Below are 15,999 nucleotides of genomic sequence, written 5' to 3'. Positions count from 1 at the left end.
AAAATGCAAACATACCACTGGACCTTTGTCATGTTACTGGTATGTTATTTGTTTATTGTTTAGTTTCTCAGAACAATTTTCTCTCAGAGTCAAGGGTATTAGCATTGGTGAGCCCAGCAGTGACTCACTAACCATTCAGGGCCTGAGAAAACAGAGAGGGTAAATTCCTCACAGTATCTTGAGTTCAGGACTGATATAAGACCTGTGGGGATTTCTGTAGAACTGCCTTCATATCGTATGATTCAACTGTGTGAATCACAGATAGCTCAGCATTTAGATTTCCCCTTAACTGGTACGTCACTTATCAATCAGCTTTACCTTATATGTTCAGAATTGGCAAAGACAGTCATCAGTGTTTAACAAGTGAACAAGTATGTCTACAGGTTGAGTAGAGGTGGAAGAAATACTGAGATCCCAACAGCAGCAAAACCCATGTACAACTCATTCATAAAAGTTGTAGAAAAAGTAGCAAAATAGCTCCTATTAGATTATATTATTGTATTATTATTATTGTTGCATTACTGTCTAAGCACCAGTTTGTATGTGGGGTTGGGTTGTTAACAAAGTATCATATTTTATAAACTGATCATTTGCTTTGTATTTAAAACCTAATCTTTGGAGTCTGTCAAACAGAAATGTAGAACAGGGGTATAAAGTGGCTTAAAATTGAAATACTAGAAGCGTAGAAGTACCTCAGAACTATACGTAAGTACGGTACTTGGGTACACGTATTTAGTTACCTTAAACCACATTTTGTTTTTCATGTTTTTAAAGTGCTATTATGGAGATTTAGTATCACACGTCCATAAAGTTGAAAGACTTGTTAGAGACAGATGCTTCAGGGGCTGAGACATCTTCTAACTTTAAAAACACCGGATCCTACACTTTACAATAATACAACTCGACCGACACCCCCAGCCAAAATATAATGTAAGTCCACAATTTTTCTGTTTATAAATTTAGTTTCTGTTAGGGTCTGGAGAAACACAGGGGTCAGAGGTATATTTTAAGACCTGACAAAGCCACAGGAGACATTCTTGTTTTTACAATTGGGGCAGCAGTGGCTGAGGAGGCAGAGCCGGTTGTCCATTAATCAACCAGGTTGATGGTTGGATTACCAGCTTCTCTTGTGCACAGTGTCCAAGTGTAACTGAGCAAGACACTGAACCCCAATTTCCCCTGACAACCGGGTGAGCGCCTTGCATCTCTGCCACCATCAACGTGCAAGTGCGTATGTGCACGGGTGAATGAGAGACATAATGAAAAGTGCTTTGGTATAAAATAAATAGTATATAATTGTAGTCCATTTACAGAGTCAACGGTTCTTTTTTATGCAAAGCAGTGTAAATTGAAGGAGTTCCCCTTTAACATCAGCTGTTCCCAATGACCTGAACTGTTTTTCAAGGAGGTGGTGGGGGGAACCTGAATACACCTGCTTCCACCAGAAACAACAAAGAGGACTTATTTCGGGGGTTGGTGGGACAGAGGGGATGGTTCAATCTAATTACAGACTCTGGGGAGATGACTTCATTGAGGTGACGCCCGACCCTAGGGTGAGTATTTTTCTGTGTCTCCCATCACATAAGGGGTACGAGGCCTCTCCAATTACTGTAGGCAGGTCTGGTCTGTACCTTTATGTAGTAATTAAATGGCTGACTATGGTATTTTGCAAGTCAAATAAAGAGCATATGTAGTGTAGTAAGCGCAACCTGATCTCATCTGACAGTCTCTGTGACTGCAGTAATGAGAGTTAAGCAGCCTCTCTGGTGTTTGTATTAGTCTCAGTCACTTCCTTTAGACTCTTGCTATAGTATGACAGTAAGTGGAGGTGTGCATTAGTCATTGGGTTTCTTTTGCGGTTTGAACATCCATTTATCCGCAAGCTCAGGGGCTTCAAAGATGGGATACTGACAAGCTCTCCTCGGGCACTATCACACTCGTAACTAAATTACAAGCCCATGTATGTCGGTCCTCCTCTCATTCCCAGGACAATTAACTGCGTCTGACAGTGGGCTAATGAGCCACATAGCCAGGGCATTTGTTCTATCTGCAGTTGAGATCAGTTGCCATTAGCCATTGCGAGCAACCCCCATACAGTCTTCTTAAAATGGAGATTGATGAAAAAGGAGGCAGTGCAGAAAACAAGATTACTGTATGAGCAATAATTACTGCTGAGGGGGTGGGACTGGAAAAAAAGAGTAAAAGCATCCATAAAAGTGTGTGTACATGTGAACGCAATGACGGGCCAGCAGGCGGATGCAGACATTATTAACCCAAATTATCTGGATTAACTGCTTTGTGTTTACATGACAGACAGAGATAAACTGTTGTTCCCGTTACACACTACAACATCAGCCACTTAAGGGCTTTCTGTAACCATAATGATGTGCATGCCAGCCGAAAATGTGTTCTGGAAGCAACTTGGATTTTCTTTGAGTGTGTCAAGGCACTTTTGCTGGCTTCTTTTGCTGGAAAATGCAATTAAACAGGCGAAAACAAGACTCTGAGACAACTTCAGTGAAGAATAAAAGGAGTTATTAGTCAATAATTTTATGGGTCCAGACCTTCAAACACAAATGGATTTCTGAAACAGTGTGTGTAGTTACTAATTCTGAGCATTTGGGGGTTAATTATTCTCCACAACGTTAAAATATAACATTTTAAAGCTTCCTTGGAATTAAAGGATTCAAATTTGGTCAGCCCATAGTTTGATTCGATCACTTAATTGAACAGATTTTCTTATGAAACCATCTCAACCCAGACAGGACCATGGCTCTCTTTGCTTCTCATTAAGGTACTGAAGCGCCATCTAGTGCTCTTTGTAAGGGTGTGACCTTATAACACACAAACCCTTGAATAAATATGATTAAAGGTTGACTTTCAACCATCATTCACACAGCTTGAAAAGACAGTCACAGAGGTGAGTCCTGCCCCTGTAATAAAGCAAATCATTCCTGAACTGGCTGCATTGTTATCTTGCTATGCCAAACACAATGGGAATTGTTGTCAGCCTACATAATGTAAAGCATGACAGCATGTTGTGACAGCATTATATCATATGGAGGACCTCTGTGTTTTCGTTATCTATCAGTGTTTTATTCTATTTTTAATAGTTAATTCTTTGTATGTCTCTTTATTTTTTATTTATCTCTCAATCACTGTTTTCCTCTAGTTTTGATTCTTGAGCTCCTGTAACATGTAATTTACCCAGTGTGGGATCAATAAAATGTATCTTATCTCATATAATCAGAAATGTAACTGTTACTTATTTTAAAATATTTTTTATTTTATTACTGTTTAGCCCAAACAGTGACATCTGGTGGTCAAACTCTACACACATTTTGAAGTTTAAATTGAATTATTTCAAAGCAGAATTAACATAATTAATTAAATCAGATATTGCTTTAATCTTTAATACCATAATACATTTCGCTTTAAGGCTTGATATAACTTTATTTGTTTCATCTTTTTTCTCTCTCAAAGTCTCACATGGAGTCAACAGAGCAGAAAAAAGGGGACCCCTCGACAAGGTTGAGGTGAACCCGACGGACTTTAGGACCCCGCTGAAGCCCAGTGAGAGTCACATGACTGCTGTAGCGGGACGGTGGAGGATGGTGCGGCTGCAGCCAGCAGACATGCTGAGCTGAAAGCTGTATAGACATGAAATCACAACAACACGGGCCCTAATAAAGATCAGCGATGAATTCAGTTTAGGCTGAGTCCTCCTCGCAGGGAAGGCAGCGGACATGGCTGCTGGTGTCTTTCTCTTCGTCGCTGTGAACGCCGCCTGTTTGGCTGTCAGTGGAAACTTGGTAAGAAAAGAAACTAAAAGTTGCAACTACTTTTTATAGTAGAGAGGTCACCTGATCGCTCACAGGTTTGGAGTTCCTGGAAAGTTTTCTACCAGTTTACTTATAATAGATTTTTTTTTTTCATTGTATCTTGGTTTACCAAACAGATATAAAGTCCACACTATACTAATGCTCATCTATATTTCCCCCTGCAGACAGATTGAATACCATACTGTATGTCATGAAAGAGGAGGGTTTTAAAATACACTCTCATCTCTTGCAGGTCTCTGGAGAGAGATCCTTCTCTATAGACTACAAAAACAACTGTTTCCTCAAAGATGAGAAGCCTTTTCAGTACATCTCAGGCAGCATCCACTACTCCAGAATCCCCCGGTACTACTGGAAGGACCGCCTTGTAAAGATGTACATGACTGGACTCAATGCTATCCAAGTGTAAGTTAATAAGAAGCATATACAGCTGTCTATTAATTCCAATGTTAGGTGGGCTCCTTTTACATCCAACCATTGCATTTTCTTACGTTATTGTATATTTGATTCTCTTTTGTTTTATTTTACTTTACTCTATGCACACATGAAGATAAACTTGAATACATATTTTTTTTTTTTGCCATTCAGCATGTTATTTGTTTGTTGTATTCATTCTCCACACAGATATGTGCCCTGGAACTTCCATGAAGCGGTACAGGGGGTCCACAACTTCACAGGGGACCGAGATCTGGAGCATTTTTTGGATCTGGCCAATCAGACAGGTCTCCTGGTCATCCTGCGTCCCGGTCCGTACATCTGTGCAGAATGGGAAATGGTGAGAAAAATAAGAAAAGAAATGAAACACACGGGATATTACAAATAGATTAAAGAGAATTATAGATCTACCAGCTGTCTTCATCTCTATCTGTGCTACATTCAAGGAGGTTTACAGTCAAAGTAACAATAATGTTGTTATTGAACAGTATGCTCAATGCTTTTCATCACCAACTGTTTACAACTTTATTAAAACGTTTCTCAATTGTAAAATGTTTGCATTACTCGTATCAAAACATGTACACTTAATAATGTATGGCAGTAGATGTGGTAACTATGTTACTATGGTTTTCATGGAGGATTTTTTATTTAACATGTATCTCATATATTTAAAATTGAGGATTACTCATTACTTTTGTGAGAAACAGTCATTTTACCAAGAAATCAGAGATATGATCTGCGACTGCTTCCTGTTTTGTGCTCTCTCAGTGATGTTGTGCAACTGTTCTTTCTTCCCAGGGTGGACTGCCAGCGTGGCTGCTTCAGAAACCAAACATCATACTCCGCTCAGCTGACACTGGTACAACATACGCCTACTGTTTGTGTCTTTTTTTATTAGTAATATGTCATTTATGTGTTTGTTTTCTTCTGCTCCAGATTATGTCGAGGCTGTCAGCAACTGGCTCGCTGTCCTTCTCCCCAAAATGAAACCGTGGCTGTATATCAACGGGGGCAACATCATTACTGTCCAGGTAGAACATTAAGTTAATTAATAAGTTTATTTTATCAGTTAGTATTTGAATATTGGTTTTAATTAATCATCTTATTCAACTACAGGTGGAGAATGAATATGGGAGTTACTACGCTTGTGACTACAACTACATGCGTCACTTGCGGACTCTGTTTCGCTTCTTTCTGGGTGAAGACACAGTCCTGTTCACCACGGACGGAAACACAGACAGGGAAATGACATGTGGGACTCTGGAGGGGTTGTACGCCACGGTAGACTTTGGAACAGGTTGGTACTGTATGAAAATAATTAGAGATAGCATCATCTGCTTTCTAAAGTTTTTCCTAGGGAAATCTGACTATTCTCCTGTTTATTCCCTGATACAGCAAACAACATAACTGAAGCGTTCAAGCGGCAAAGACGGTTTGAACCACGAGGGCCCCTGGTTAGTTACATCTTAATTCACTTATAACAAGGTGCAGCACTTCCTAATTCATCAAACCAAGTGTATGACTAAAAAGCTTATTTGAAATGATATTACAGGTGAACTCTGAGTTCTACACTGGCTGGTTGGACCACTGGGGGGATCCGCATGCTGTGGTTGATGCTCAGAAGGTCAGCAGAGTGCTAGGAGAAATGCTAACCATGGGGGCCAACGTCAACATGTATGTCTCCCCAAACACTCGTCGCACATTTGGCTGGCATTGTTCTAAATCTCCTTATTGTCAATCACATGACAAGCTCAAAACCGACAACGTGCTAGTGCTTTCGACCTTTTTGACTTCTCTGGCCTTCCTGTGGCTCTTCCCCAAGCCCATATTCAAACAGTAGTGACGGTGCATTTATTGGGGACTATTTTAAGTTGCAGATTAATACATACATGCTTGACTGAGTAATTACAGCGTGTGTTGGTTTTGGCATTTCCATGTGATTTGTGGACAAAATAATAGAATATATAATAGAATATTGGCAGCCTTTTCTTTAGGTTGCATCAATCACCAGTTTGAGATAAAACTGCTCCCAAGAGGTGAAAAAGCACTTAGTTTATGTAATGAACACGTTTTTCCTGCTAAGTAATACAGTCTACCCCTCTCTCCTCTAGGTACATGTTTGAAGGAGGCACTAACTTTGGCTACTGGAATGGTAAAGTCTTTGGTTTTCATTATCAGTATCTTTTTTTTTGGGTTTGATTTCATTTAGATGGAGATAAAAGCTCAGCGTGTGGTGCCATTCCTCTCTTTGTAGGTGCCGATCATGACACAAGGTTCCGCTCTGTAGTGACTAGCTATGATTACGATGCCCCGCTGTCTGAGGCTGGAGACCCCACGGAGAAGCTGTTGGCCATCAGAGATGTCATTAAGCAGGTACCACTGATTGAACTGCCACCCACTAGGGTTGATGTCCTAATTACACTTGTACACATGTCAAAGATATGATTAATGCATCACTGTTTCTCTACAGTTTAGAGACATTCCCTCTGGCCCCATGCCACCAGCAACTCCCAAGTTTGCCTATGGCTTTGTGACCCTGAAAAAGGTAATATGATTGCAGGTTTTAAATGCAAAAAGTCAGCCAGTGAGTACTGTGATCTATCCTAACAATGGACACACTTTTTCAGGTTGGCAACATCAGCGGTCTGTTAAACACCCTGTCACCCCTCGGGCCAGTGAAATCCCAGTATCCTCTGACATTTGAAGAGCTGAAACAGGTATGGTGTCTGTCTGAAGGCAACAACAGCGGGACTAGTGCTGTAGTGACAGTAAACCTCTTGAAACATGGAGAACTTCTAGACTGTTGTGTCTGCAACCTGTCATGTTTATTGTGTTCAGTACTATGGATACATGCTGTATCGGACCACACTGCCCAGGGACCTCTCAGAGCCCACGCCACTTATCTCTCCCCTGAATGGGGTTCATGACCGTGCATATGTGTCCGTCAATGGGGTAAGCCTTTACAATGAACTTTTGTTGTCTACTAGCCAATCAGATTTTCAGGCCAGGTATAGGGAAAACATCACAGTTATTGTTGTTTATAATTGGTTGTGAAATCAGTTATTTTTTTAACGTTCATACTAATGACCAAGAGTGTGCGTCTGTGTGGACAGGTTTACCAGGGCCTGTTGGAGAGAGACACTGCACTGGTGACGAACGTCACTGGACAGCAAGGGGACACCGTCGACATCCTCGTAGAGAACATGGGCAGGGTTAACTTTGGCAGCAAGATCAATGACTACAAGGCAAGAGAACAAAGTGTAATCCCATCGAGAGTAAATTACATTTTCTCTGCACACACAATCACTTCTTTAACGCTCGTGGTCTGCTGACATCGTCTTTACTTCCCCATTGTTTGGGGCTCCACAAACCTCAGTCAGTGCTATATGTGTGAAACTAACTAACTACTAAATCAAGCTTTTTCTTTAATTTTTTGAAGTACTGATAGTTATAATCCTTCCCGTTGTCTTAAACTAGGCTTGTATGTTTGAGAAAGGTCACAAAATACATAAATGACCATAAAGCATTGCAACTGCATTAAATAAGTACATTATTCAAGATTTATATGATATATGGGGGGTGTACAAAGAGAAATAGTTATTTTATTTAACGAAACAATTACTCACAAACAGAATGTTATTTATGTACAGTATAGTGATAGACAGTTAGACCCCAGCGTGCTCTAACTCTGTACCTCTGTCGTGTTATGAAATTACACTGACAAAAATACACATTAGACTTCTTATCTGTACAGGTGCTTCTCCAATAGACTAAGTCTTCAAATTCTCTATCTGTTTACATATTTGAAATATTTTGGACTTGGGGTCTTGGGTCCAAAGGACAGCAAACAGAACGTAAGGTTGATACAGCTGTAGTACTAGGGACAGTTCCTGTCAGAGGTGGTAACAGACCACAAACCCTAAAACTTGATTCACTATGATTGGAAAAAATGAAGACAGAAAACATTCTGGGTTACCGCAGGGCCTCTTGAGCAACCTGATCCTGGGTAAAGATGTACTGACTGACTGGAAGATCTACCCTTTGGACATTGATGGAGCAATCGCTGCTGGATGGCCTCATTCCAACAGTCACAAGTCGGTACCTGCACCTCAGAAAGAACCTTCATTTGGGCCAGTCTTCTACATGGGGACCTTAGAGCCCAACGGCCTCGCTTGGGACACTTTCCTCAAGCTCAATGAGTGGACAAAGGTAATATTGGCGCCTACGCACGCACGTAACCTTTGTGGGTTTAGCTCAAAATAAGTTTTCATCGTTTTCTTTTTTTTATATCAGGGCCAGGTTTGGATTAATGGGATGAATCTGGGACGATACTGGCCAGCCAGAGGCCCCCAACAGACTCTTTATGTCCCTGGACCCCTACTCAGCAAAAACCAGCCCAACAGAATCACAGTGCTGGAGCTGGAGGGGGCCCCAGCACACCTACGGGTTCTCTTCATGGACCGGCCTCAGCTCAATGCCACTACTAAAAAGTCTTGACAGAGTCCACTGGGTTGTGTTGCACAACATTTCCTTAGCATTCAGCTGTAGGAATACTGCATCCCAATCCCATCTGTTTAATGCATTCTGTACATTAAGAGTGAGGTTGTCCGCTGAACCGTTCACCCAACATGAGTTTTCTTTCTTCTGCATCATTTCTGTGGCATCATTATTCTTTATCATTTCAGATTTCAGTGTTCAATTTTTAGCCAATCAGTCGCAATCCAATGTCAACTCCTTTAACCTTTGACACAGCAGCTTCAGTCAAACAGTGAAATGTGAAAGAATCACAATGATATACACACAGTATTCAATTTTTTTTAATTGCATTGCTTTTTTACCTTTTCCATAACTGCAGATACTGTGAATAAATTACACATTTCTAACATTATGTTTTAATGCTGTATATGCATCCAATTTTCATCTGCCATGATAAAATTATATTTGAAATGTATGTGTTGAGTTGAGCCATATTAGACTCCTGACAAGAGAGCAGAAATACACTTTTAGTTTTAATGAGGTAGCTTCTTTTCAACGAAAAATGTTATCAGGTCTTGCCTGGAACAGTATTGGCTTTTCGATGTGCTTGGACACAGCGAGGGGTGCAGAACGAATACTCCAGGTACTGAAATGGGATCTTCCCAAGCAGGGACTCTCCACACAACCAGCACCTCCTGGTGACAAAGACAAAAAAACACACCGCATTTCAGTAAACAAAACAAGTAACAAACCATTTGCCATATTGCTTAAACGAGGAGCTTTCTTTTCTGTTGATTCTAGAGGCCCCCGTGGACAAAAGTGGTAGTGTTTCTACTGCCTTGTTTCGTTGGTTTAAGGGGAATGCTTTTGTAGGTTCTATAGGGAGATCACTATTACATGGAGACTGTTTTATAACCAGTTAAAACTCCTTGTAGTAGTTTCAATATAAAGTTGTAATTTACATCACATTTGCTAAGCTCAGTGTGGCCTTGAGGGGACTTACTTGACATTAGAGAGGCCGACTCCCGTTGCAGCCACTTGCTCTGCTAACCTCTTCTCTGCTGCCAGAGCTCTCTATAATCCAAAAAGGAAACATTTAACATTTGAGATGTTTTTAAAAAAAAAAAAAGACATAACTTGAATATCAGAGATTAAATACACATTCAGTCACCTTTTCACGATCAGTCAGAGATGCAAACCTCTTCTTTTCCTCTGCCTCCAGCTCTTGTTTCCTCTTTTCCTCCTTCTGCTCTTTTTCTCGCTGTTTTCTCAATGCCTTTTGTGCCTTTTTTTTCTCCGACTGTTTGGATTCAATCTCTGCCGTTAATGGTGCAGGGATCTTGAGTTGTGTAAAGAATAAATGAATTTATATATAGATGTTCTGCTTGTATTTAATGGGATACATTTTAAAGGCTGTACTGTACACTCTTACCTGCGCCTTGCTGTAGTCATATTTCTCTGGATTCTCACCCATAAATTTACGAAAGACATTCCTTGTATCTTTGTCCGGGGCAACAATATAGGGGGTCTGCCCTTTGTTATTCCTGTCAAGGAATATTGCATGGTCATACGTTCACTTCATTCACTACAACTGCTGCAAATGATCACACTGGAATTACACTTTACTAAATCCTTTTTCATACCTGGAGGCTGGGTCTGCTCCTGCATCCAGGAGCAGCTTGACCACAGCCTTCTGTGCCGCTGCTGAGGCAACATGCAACAAAGTGAACCCTGACAAGTCGATGGGTTTATTAAGGAGAGTTAGAGGACTTGGGACATCAGAGGGGTTGCTCTCCGACCGCTCTGGACTCTCTCCCAATTCTCCAGGGAGCTGGAGGAGTCTGCATAGAGTGTCCGCATCCCCAACCTTACAAGCTGTAAACAGGGCATCCCTCACGCCGTACTCCCATGATTCATCAGCAATTTCTAAGAAACACAGAAAAGCTAAATATAAGTATCTTGAACATTACATATCACAAAAGGTGGCAAGTTGCAAGATTGAGAAATGGGTGCAATATAATGAACAACAGTGAGAAAAAAAGCACCTACTAACCTTCCAGTTGCATCTTACTCTGTGCTTTCCTCTTCTTCTTCTTTAAATTCGTCTCTGGAGGTGCGTCTCCCACTGGTGTAGCCTCAGGCACCTCCTCCTCTTGATTATCTGCATCTGTGTTACTCAATTCTGTCACACATATGATACGAAATTTCATAAACCTTGCAGAACCTTTGTGTGATTCCTTGGGTTTCTATAATGTACCTATTACCACCTATGAAGATGGCACACTGGACCGGACCTACCCTCTTTTTGCATTTTGGTTTCCTCCTTCTTTCTCCTCCTCCTCCTCCTGTGTCTGGGGGGATAGATTTCATACTCCCTGAGGTCCAGAGTTCCTAATGTCAGCTCCACCATCTCCAGCTGGATCTCTCCGCTCTCTTCTTCTTTATCTGAGCTATCATGATTTTCTTCTGCTGATGACAAAATAAAAGGAAGTGTACTGTAATGCCAAAGTTTTATAGTTTTATATTTGATCCACATAAGAGTTCAATACAGTGTAAGCCCACAGGGGACATATTAATCTGGTATGCTTACCTTTCTCTTGATTGGTATCTATTTGTGCTGTAGGTTTGACAGTTTTCTTCCAGGCCTTCTTTGATGGACTGAAGACTGCAGACATGTCTGTGTCTTTCCCTGCATCAAGATATTTTGATTATACCCTGGCTGTACGACCGTCAGCAGATAACAGGTCATTATTCCAAGGATATAATTCAGCTTACCATAAACATGGACGGTGGAAAGCACCTCATGCACCCTCTTTGCCTCCCGAAAGGTTGCCCTGCGTGTGGCAAAGGGCAGCGTACGGATCCTGGGATCTTTTTTGTCAAACGGAGCTGCGCGGCCACCAAAAAAGATGCTTTTATTGTAGCTTGGAGCTCGCACAAATATAGCAGAGGCCTCCTTTAAGTGTTCAACCCAGCTTAGCAGGAGATCCTGAATGTCCTGCAAAGGGTTACAGAAGTGTTTATGTACGCAACCTCACATTATAATAAGAATTGTATTATACACTGTAGACGACAAAATTAACAGTATGTGTCATTGTTGCAGTCCCATTTTTGGGAGTTTTTCTTCTGACAAAAATGTAATTGCTCACTCAAATTTGCCATCCGTTGCAGAGTTTAAACTGAGAGCAGCTTCTAGGCTCTGTGGATACATCGCCTCACTCTAACAAAACGTAAAATAATTGGTCTATTCTGTCAGAATGGATACATTGACAGAAACTTTAATTGGTACTACAGAAAAATGAATGCAATTCAGCAGAAAGCATTGTAAAATGGATCGTCCGTAGCAATGTAACAGAACTTCAGCCTTCAAGATGGTCCTCTTTAAATTAAACAGAAATTCTCATGGCTATGTAAAAGAAAAGAATGACAGCCCTGTTGAATGAACAACAATCTTGCCTTGACTAGCGCTGCCTCATTGTGTCGCCTCAGAGCAGCTCCCGCAGACTTTGGTGTGTGACTGCGGTTCTGAGAGTCTCTGAGTCCTTGAGCGGTGCCTCGCTTCGCTCGCACTGTGTATCGGTGGAAGGTCTTGTGCTGAAGCACTTCTTTTCTGTAAAATACATACACTGTGTTGGGCTGATGCTCACATGTCACTGAGCTGGCTGTCCTACAATACCAGCGATAGTGTGTAATCTAAAGTGCTGAAAACAAGCAAACAAAAAAGTCCACTTACCCTTGAAATACAGCACCAGCAAAGTGGCCTCCACCCGTCATGATAATGACCCACACAGTGTTCTTACTTATGGCCTTCAAGTGGGCATCTTGTACATCGTCTGACTGACATATTACAGAAAAAGAACATGTCAAAAAGGTCTGTTATCATACAGATAACACACTGTACCGTATTGTACATGCTGCACCTCACCTTGCCCTGCAGAATACAGCGGTAGACGGATAGATATTGTCCCGCTGAGTTCTGGAAAACCACCTTGCTCGAGGGCCGGCTGTTGATCAAACTGGTTTCGACTGAGCTCTCGTTGTCGGTGCCGGTGACGTTGCTGCTTGTTCCCCCAACGTCACTGTCAGAATCTTCATCCTCTGAATCGGACTCTGAGCCTGAGATACTCGACATGTCTCCTGTAAAGCCAAAAGCTTTACATCTCAACAGCCCAATGCCGCATTCTTGTTTAAGTCCCAGACAGAGTTTATTTGACAGCAGATACATTTTTAAAATGTGGCCCTGAAAGTGACTCCCACATTCAAGAAGTCTCATTCTCAGAAATGATGTGTCTCTTGGGAAAAATAAGATTCCTAAATAGATGGAAACTTCTGTTCTCATCATTAGTTCATAAGAAGCTCATTTTCCAAAACTGTAAAAAAAAATAAGGAAGCACTTACACTCAGGAAATGGAAAACATTAATGAAATATTGCTTGAGCACTGAAAGGACAATGTCGGACAACAGTAATAAAGAGCTGGAGATCTATTTATAAAGCTCTGTGGATTGAATGGAGCCGGAAAATCACAATAAACGTTAAAAAAAAAATGTATTGTTTCGTCTTCATCCTGTCCTGTTTGGTGTACGTGTGTGTGTGTTTACCTGTGATGACAATAGTATGTGACTTAAAACAATGAAATATTGATTATATTGTAATCAGAAGTTCCTGACAGATGTGCGGGTTTACTCACCGGCTCCAGTCTTCCTCTCAAACTCCTCAGCTGTGACCGGAGGCACTCCTGACAACTTTTGTCTCAAGTTGAACCGATGCCAGTCCAGCTTGTAGTGCTCCATCTGGAAAAATGCAAACACAGTTTAAACTCAAATGACAAAATGACAAAATGGACAGAGCAGTGTTGTGGTTGTGTGTGTGTGTGTGGTCACCTGCTCCTCACGATTATTGAAGGGGCATCTGCAGGCCGAGCAGACCACCTTGTCTGACACCTCTCTAACCAGGCTGGACTCCCGCTGACTGTCATCCTCTGGGGGTTTCTCCTCCAACTCTGTGTGCAAGCATGACAGAAAATGAAGGGTATTGTCTGAACTACATAAACACACAGCTGGGGCTCATATAAACATATATTTATATATATTCATACCGTCTGAGGCAGGGTCGGTGTTCACAGCCTGTTTCACCTCCTTCAGCCCGATGAAAGCCTCATCATCTGGGCACAAATCAAAGATGGAGCGGTAGTCTGCACTGCTCGTCATTGTCCTGTTATCTCATGACCTGCTGTGTAAGAGACATTAGAAACAGAGAAACCCTAATGTGAGTTATCCAAAATAATACGCTCTGTCTCGACATATCCACAATAATTAACTACACCAGTCTGCTGTTAACAACTCACTTCACTCCTCTTCTCTCTGTCTCACATTTGCTGTCTTGAGCTGGCAACAACCTACAAACTAATGTTATACTCTGGTTAGAAAAACAGCCTTATCTGAGCTGATGTAACGTTACTATCTGCTCTTTGAACGACACGTGTAGTAGCGACTAATAGTGGTCATTGTCGACAATAAACCTACCTTTCCTAACAGGTATTTAAGTGTGTTACAACTAATATATAAGTTACAATTAACCGACTTAGAAACAGCAAAGTATTTACCGTAGAAGAAAAAAAAGGTTGCAATAACGTTATGCTGCTTTTCCTTCTTCCTGACATATCTACGGAAGCCCGAGAGCGTCAAAATGGGAAGGCGTTCACAAGCCAAGTCGCAAACTTGCCCATGTTTCCCCACACACGTTTCAGAGGTTTTATACTTTTAGAAATACTGCACAGTAATATCAGGAGTAAAATATAGACTAAAGTACTTAATAACATAATGTACATGTTAGTCTGGAGTAAAGAAACTTACTTTTTACTAGATAAAATATGTTAAATCTAATTTATTTTAATCCCATCTGCATTTTATCACATTTTTTATTAGAATTTTCTCATCTGAATACGCCCTTGGTTTATTCTTGTATCAATTTCCCATTTTACTATTTCCTTGTGTGTGTCAATTTATATTTATATGCATGTATACACAAACACACACATGTACAGGCCTGTTTGTATTTATCAAAAACAGACTGAATACTGGGTGTGTCTGAAATAAAGGAGGTGTATTGTTTTCTGATATATGTGAAAGAACCAGTCAACTAATACAGACTGGGAACAGTAAGTCAGTGGGTGTCAGCACTTGTACAACAGGAGAAAAGGTGCATCAGTCACCAGGTGATCTTTCTAGAGGAAAGACATTTATATTTAGTATTAAAGATCATTTCATATGTTGAACCAAAGCAATGAGCTGAAATGGACTAAAAGCTGTAGAGCTAGCAATTCTTCCCAAATCAGCAATATTAGCTTCCCTTTTACACTTCAGGTTTAACTTGATATATTGGTAAATACTATTGTGTATTACTTTAACAATGAAGTACCCCCACTTGTTTTTTTTATTTTTTTTTAAACTAGAGGTAGGGTGAGGGTAGACATATACACTTTCCAAAACCAGTATTTGTCCCAAACATACTCTGACACTCCTGTGGATTAAGATTTTAAAGAAACCAGATGGAAATGCTGCAGGGAAAGTGTTATGTTATTCTTTAAATGTGTCAAATACAATCCCCAAGTTTACAGAAAAAGTACAATATTTGTCTTAAAATCTAGTTTAGTAAAAATAAATCTAAACTACTCGTCTGCACGGTGTGAACTGGTGGATGGACTAATGAAACAGTGTGTAATCACAGTACTTTAATGTACTTAGTACCTTGTGTCCAATATAAAAAGGTCTAAAACGCTGCTGCTTGTCTATTAAGTACAAGTGCTTCTGAGACAAGATTTAAAAAAAACACTTTATTGGGTGCTACACAATATACAAACAATTACACATATCAAATGCAATAAAAAAAGTGCCTGTTATCTACAAAACAAACAGTAAAATCCTGATTCACTTGGGTTTGTTTTGCTTTCTCTTTGATTTGCTGGTTGGTGCACGGATCGAAGCTTGTGCTGAAAGAGCGAAGAAAGAAAGAGCGTATTTAAAAACCAGGTTTCAAAAACAAGTTTCATCAGTATGTAGACACCCTGTGCTTCCCTTACCTGCCATATTACGGGCCTTGGCCTCCGCCAGAGATCGTTTCACCTCTAGAATTTCCGCAGCAAGGCTACCAGCCTTGTCTGAGAGACACTCACTCCTTTGCTGTAATTCCTTCCTTTGATTTTGGAGAGATAATAAATATACAGTGCAATCAGTCTAGACACAGCAACAA

The 15,999-nt window shown here is 40.7% G+C and overlaps 2 protein-coding genes and 1 long non-coding RNA gene across 6 annotated transcripts; 1 reads left to right on the top strand and 2 right to left on the bottom strand.

Moving 5' to 3' along the window:
* Positions 1 to 3,746: 3,746 nt before the first annotated feature.
* On the top strand, positions 3,747 to 9,225 carry glb1l (galactosidase, beta 1-like). Its single transcript, XM_035676454.1, has 16 exons — positions 3,747 to 3,812; positions 4,075 to 4,244; positions 4,464 to 4,614; positions 5,073 to 5,133; positions 5,211 to 5,305; positions 5,391 to 5,571; positions 5,670 to 5,728; positions 5,827 to 5,948; positions 6,386 to 6,426; positions 6,529 to 6,647; positions 6,745 to 6,819; positions 6,902 to 6,991; positions 7,113 to 7,226; positions 7,388 to 7,519; positions 8,256 to 8,483; positions 8,568 to 9,225. The coding sequence occupies exons 1-16, from the start codon at positions 3,747 to 3,749 to the stop codon at positions 8,769 to 8,771; spliced, it is 1,908 nt and encodes a 635-aa protein (XP_035532347.1). The 3' UTR covers positions 8,772 to 9,225.
* Positions 9,104 to 14,473, bottom strand: ankzf1 (ankyrin repeat and zinc finger peptidyl tRNA hydrolase 1). 4 transcript variants are annotated; one of them, XM_035676450.1, is made up of 17 exons: positions 14,354 to 14,433; positions 14,096 to 14,153; positions 13,847 to 13,980; positions 13,632 to 13,750; positions 13,439 to 13,541; positions 12,676 to 12,887; positions 12,484 to 12,587; positions 12,207 to 12,360; positions 11,526 to 11,748; positions 11,341 to 11,439; positions 11,049 to 11,219; positions 10,804 to 10,932; positions 10,394 to 10,676; positions 10,183 to 10,294; positions 9,922 to 10,089; positions 9,754 to 9,824; positions 9,104 to 9,445 (listed from the first exon to the last, which is right to left on the bottom strand). In XM_035676450.1, exons 3-17 carry the CDS (start codon positions 13,956 to 13,958, stop codon positions 9,319 to 9,321), a joined length of 2,187 nt encoding a protein of 728 aa, XP_035532343.1. In that variant the 5' UTR covers positions 13,959 to 13,980; positions 14,096 to 14,153; positions 14,354 to 14,433; the 3' UTR covers positions 9,104 to 9,318. The 4 variants fall into 4 exon arrangements, with proteins under 4 accessions (XP_035532343.1, XP_035532342.1, XP_035532345.1 ...); XM_035676449.1 differs by lacking the exon at positions 14,096 to 14,153 and having other exon boundaries at positions 14,354 to 14,473; XM_035676452.1 differs by lacking the exon at positions 14,096 to 14,153 and having other exon boundaries at positions 11,049 to 11,216; positions 14,354 to 14,473.
* A 1,090-nt stretch (positions 14,474 to 15,563) lies between these two features.
* Positions 15,564 to 15,985, bottom strand: LOC118339460. Its single transcript, XR_004797309.1, has 2 exons — positions 15,830 to 15,985; positions 15,564 to 15,739 (listed from the first exon to the last, which is right to left on the bottom strand). It is a non-coding gene; the product is annotated as an uncharacterized LOC118339460 (long non-coding RNA).
* Positions 15,986 to 15,999: the final 14 nt, after the last annotated feature.

Source organism: Morone saxatilis, unplaced genomic scaffold, assembly GCF_004916995.1.
Source record: "Morone saxatilis isolate NCDOM2014 unplaced genomic scaffold, NCSU_SB_2.0 Contig5, whole genome shotgun sequence".
NCBI classification, from domain to species: domain Eukaryota; kingdom Metazoa; phylum Chordata; class Actinopteri; family Moronidae; genus Morone; species Morone saxatilis.
The sequence above is the reverse complement of the archived record's forward strand: the minus strand, read 5'-3'. Positions and strand labels throughout refer to the sequence as shown.